The following is a 4,621-nucleotide window of genomic DNA, read 5'->3' on the forward strand; positions in this document are numbered from 1 at the left end:
AAGAAGGAAGGAAGGAAAGAAGGAAAGAGAAAGAAGGAAAGAAGGAAGAAAATGAAACAGAAATACAAGTTCGGTGTAACATGGTCAGTCCTGACTCAGGCCAACTCACTCTGGTGCTAATCCCCCTCAGCATTTCAGAAAACCAGAACAACCCTGCGCTCTGCATCCACCGGAAGCTATGAGGCCTCCGAACTGTGCTTGGGTAGCCCCTGACCTTAGACCCACAGGGCCTCTGAAATCACCTGTTAACGATATTATTGAGCCGGCTGGCTTGGGGGATGGTAGAGTCCTCCCCACTGGCACTGAGCTTGGTTGGGGATTGGAGATCAAGGTTCGCAGGCTCCATAGGCGGCTGGCAGGCAGGCGGTGCAGGGTAGGCTCGAGGGGAGAGGCGACCCAGCTCTGCCTGCTCGGAGCCCTCGGGTTTGGCATTCTGATTGAGGCTGTTGAGAACGATGAACTTATACTTCTTCCAGTTGCAGGCTTTCGGGTCAGTGGGGCTCTTGGCTGGCGGGGAGCCAGAGGCCTGAAGGATGCAAGCGTTCTTGCTGCTGCAGGACTCTGTGGGTGAGTTGGGCTGGCAGTCGGATTTCTGGGGACTCTGGGGACTAACCAGACCCTTCCGGTTCAAGGGCGCATTGGGGGGCTCGAAATGCAGGGCGATTTCATCCTCTGAAGATGGTCTCTCTTCTTCTTTGCTGGCTTTGTCACAGGGGAAGTATGGGGCATTCCGAGCAGAAGGGGCAGCAGGCTTGGGGCCCTCAGCCACTCTGTAGTGTATGTCACTCCGAGCCTCCTCTGGGACTGCCTCCTTGGGCGAGTAGATGTTGCTGTGACACAAGCTGGGAGACACCTCCAAGGCTGGTCTGCTATACTCGTTAGGGACTGGTCTGGCACTGTCGCAGGGGAGGGCACGCTCCTTGGGAAAAGGGTTGCCCACAGGCATTCTGGGGGCATCTCGGAGCTCCTCGTCAGAGAAGAGGAAGGTGCTGAGCGGGAGATGGCTGTACATAGGATAAGAGGCTGGTGTTGTTGACAGGCCACTGTACAGAGGAGGGGCAAAAGCTCTACTCTCACACCCGGGAGTATTTCTCAGTGGCATATTGTTCTCCACAACCTCACGACCTCGGTAGGCCATGATGTCATGGGGCATCAGCATCCGGCTGTTCAGGAACTCTTCTCGGGGAGGCTTAAGCGCAGGGGCCATTTCTGCTTCACTGTGGGGGATTTAAAAAAAAAAAAAAAAAGACCCAAAATTAGAACTGTTAAACAGATGACCTTCCAGTGACACTGTTATATAACCACATCTGTGCTTGAGTCAGCGAGACTTGGGAGATGTGACTCTGGAGGAGGAAGACAGAATTATAGGTCATCATTACCAGAAGTCTAGCCATTTGAGCCATGGTTGGGGAAACTGAGGAAGAAGAGCCACTCATATAACCTGTGCTTCATTGTATCTTGTAAATGTGAGGCACATATATATGCATGTATTGGAAACTGTAAGTCTTCTGATTATATAGAATTATATGGGTTACGTAAACCTTTTAAAGCCCTTATCTCATTTCCCACGTGCAAACCTCTTTCAAGGAAAAGCAGGCCTTTTGATACTTACAGAAGCTAGGAGGGGAAACACACACACAATGGCACACACAATGGAGGCACTATACATTCAGAGTGTATCGACTAAAAGACCTGCCCCGTATGGTATGTTCAGTAGATTCGCAGAGAGGTTGATGAAGAAGAGCAGGCAGAGACCAGCACAAATGCCCTGGTGATGGAGCAGCCTGATTTGCAAAGCCCAGCTCTGACCTGGAGCAAGTTGCTTAACCGTGACAAGGCCCGGCCTGTGTAAAGTACTCCCAAATGACAGCAATGATGCACTCGCCGCCATTAGCACCCACTGGAGACAAAAACACTGGCTGCAAATACTTAAAGGAGTTGTGTGGGTGAAAAAGTAGGGCAGATCAACAAGCTCTCGGAGACTAACAGGGCTGGAATCAGAAAGTGAGCATTAACGGAGCCAGGCTTCATGAGGCAGTAAAGAGAGACTCCGCAGCTGCCTGAGGTAGTCCTATGGTTGTGCAAATGTGAGTTACTAGGTCCTGGACGTGGTCAAACATAGACTAGAAATCCCTTTTGCTAAGAAAGCAGGCAGCTAGCTGAAAGTTGCTGAGTCACATGGTTCTGAAGAAGGTAAGCCTCAAGTAGCTGCTGCATTTACCAAGGCTCTTCATTTTCCCAACTCTCAGGATCTTGTCTTCTGATAATGACCATGTCTCCTACCCCTTGGGTGAAGGGTTCAACCCAACCAATTCAATTCTATCCATGAAGTATCCCCCCAAACATGAGTGTGACGACTGAGATGAAGAACAAACTTCAACTCAACTGTAAACTCAAACAGCCTGTGCTTTGGTAGAGAATGGAGGCACATAGAGAAATGGTTATAATAGAAGGCTGAAGGAGTCCTCACATGTACAGACCAATGTTAGGAGAAGTCAGGTTGGAAGGAAAAGCAGAAGGCTGCCCGCCAAACACAGATGAGCAGAGGATGTCAGCAAAAGGCCCATGGAAAAGGCTTCCAGTTTGGGCCCTGCAGGGTGAGTGGGAAGAAGGACTCAAGGGAAATAAGGTGGGGTGGGGTGGAGTGAGGTGGGGTCACACACAGGACGTACATCTGGGCAGCTGCAAGGAATGGTGCCTGCCTTAGAGCACGTGAATTAAGAGTAGCAAGGGAGGTGTCATGTGGTGCAGAGGCTATGACAGCATGCATGATTTGTGATCTGGAACCATCCTTTCTGCATCCACAGCTTCCACCAAGGTAGCAGCTCACCTGGCCTTGATGAACTTCCTGCACGTGTCGACAACATGCTCCATCTGCAGGTACATGGCTGTGGTCATCACCGCCATGATATTGCCTTCCCTCAGGTTGAGCCTAGATGTGTACATGAAGTCCAAGAGGATACAAAACCCCTCAGGGCTGATCTCAGGATCCAGGTTGATTACACTAAGGTTGCATTTCAACTGGTCAGTGAAGATGCTGTAGAACAGGCCGCTGTAAAACAAGCAGAGTCGCCACTGGAGTGGTCACAAGGCATCTCTGTGTCTTGTCTTCCCCCAGGGGCCCAGATCCCAAAGCTCTGTGGCACTCAAGAATGACTTCTACTTGTGGAAAGCCTAGCAGACCCGAGCAATTCCTGAAGCATTTGCAAGTTTACATTAACCAGTGTTCTCCCTAATCCTGCACAACATGTGCCACCATATTCTACCTTTATACACAGAGAAACTGAGCTAGCAGATTCTGAGAGAGAGGTTTGTGGCCATAGTGCTGTTTATCTCTTGTCTAACTTAGCACTCATCTGCTCCTACGGCATGTGTGTGGTACAGTCGATCCCTTGATTTATCACAACAGCCTTAGTTTAAGAATCTCCTGCGTGAGGAGAGAGTTGAGGATGGACGACGGCGATGTATGCATATTTATACTCCACGGCCCTGCTCCAAGTCCAACAATTACCAGAAAGTCAATTATTCCTAGAAGACTCAAGCCATGCCTCCGGGTCATGTTGTCTAGTCAATTAATATTAAAATGACTGTCATCACAAATCTTGTTCTAGGTGGGTCGCCAGAAGTGATCCAAGGAAGTAGCCACTCTTCAACTGTGGCTAATAATAGCCTTACCGTCTCCTTATCTGCTAAGTAAAGGGATAGTTTTGTATGTGCTCAATAGGGTTGTGGCAAGAACAAAAATCTATGTTGGGGTGCACACTGAGGCAGGTCATGATAACTACTGAACACCCGCTATCACTTTATATCTCTGTAAGTTCGTGTTCTCCATGTTTTACATTCTCAATGAATCTTTACACTCGCTATCTGTCTGTCTGTCTCTCTGTCTCTTTGTTTCACTCATGTCTCTCTGTGTCTGTCTGTCTGTCTGTCTGTGTCTGTCTGTGTGTGTGTGTGTGTGTGTGTGTGTAAATATGCTAAGTCATGAGAGTGGAGGTCAGAGGGCAACTTGTGACAGGATGAGGTGGAACCTCTGCTTCTACCATGTGGGTCCTGAGGTCACATTAGGTTTGGTGGCATGTGTCCTTACCCACTGAATCATCTCACCAGCCCTTCACATTATTTTTTTAAATGCTATTATTAGACATTGGTTAAGTTCTCTAATTGCAATGCAGAGTCCTACATCATTACATAGCCATGTGCCTTGGTTTCATTAGCTACAGAATGGAGATGTAGTGTCGCACACAATAGACGGCTAGTAGGAAGACCTTAGAAATGACTTAATATGCTACTGCTATGGCACAGAAAACTTGAAATTCAGGAAAATTTGAAGAATTAGCTGGCTTACTCACTCTATGCTTAAACCATGGAAATATAATTATAGTATAAATTAAGTACAATAGTCTGGGCATGGTGATTTATACCTTCCTAGCACTTGGGGTGAGAGAATCAGAATTTCAAGGCCAGCCTTAGCTAAGCATTATATCCAAGGCTAGCTTAATTTACATTAAACTCTGTGTCAAAAAAAAAAAAAAAAAGGGCGTGGTGGCACACGCCTTTAATCCCAGTACTTGGGAGGCAGAGGCAGGCGGATTTCTGAGTTCGAGGCCAGCCTGGTCTA

At 48.1% G+C, this 4,621-nt stretch overlaps 1 protein-coding gene across 1 annotated transcript in view; it reads right to left on the reverse strand.

Moving 5' to 3' along the window:
• The window catches only part of Bcl6 (BCL6 transcription repressor), a 23,286-nt gene that overhangs the window by 6,810 nt on the left and 11,855 nt on the right, over nt 1-4,621 (reverse strand). Inside the window, exons 4-5 of the mRNA XM_021209834.2 lie at nt 2,831-3,052; nt 243-1,217 (exon numbers count right to left, since the gene is read on the reverse strand). Coding sequence (XP_021065493.1) covers nt 243-1,217; nt 2,831-3,052 — 1,197 coding nt within the window. The remainder of the gene's footprint in view (nt 1-242; nt 1,218-2,830; nt 3,053-4,621) is intronic.

The sequence above is a fragment of the Mus pahari genome, chromosome 12 (genome assembly GCF_900095145.1).
Source record: "Mus pahari chromosome 12, PAHARI_EIJ_v1.1, whole genome shotgun sequence".
Taxonomy (NCBI): Eukaryota; Metazoa; Chordata; class Mammalia; order Rodentia; family Muridae; genus Mus; species Mus pahari.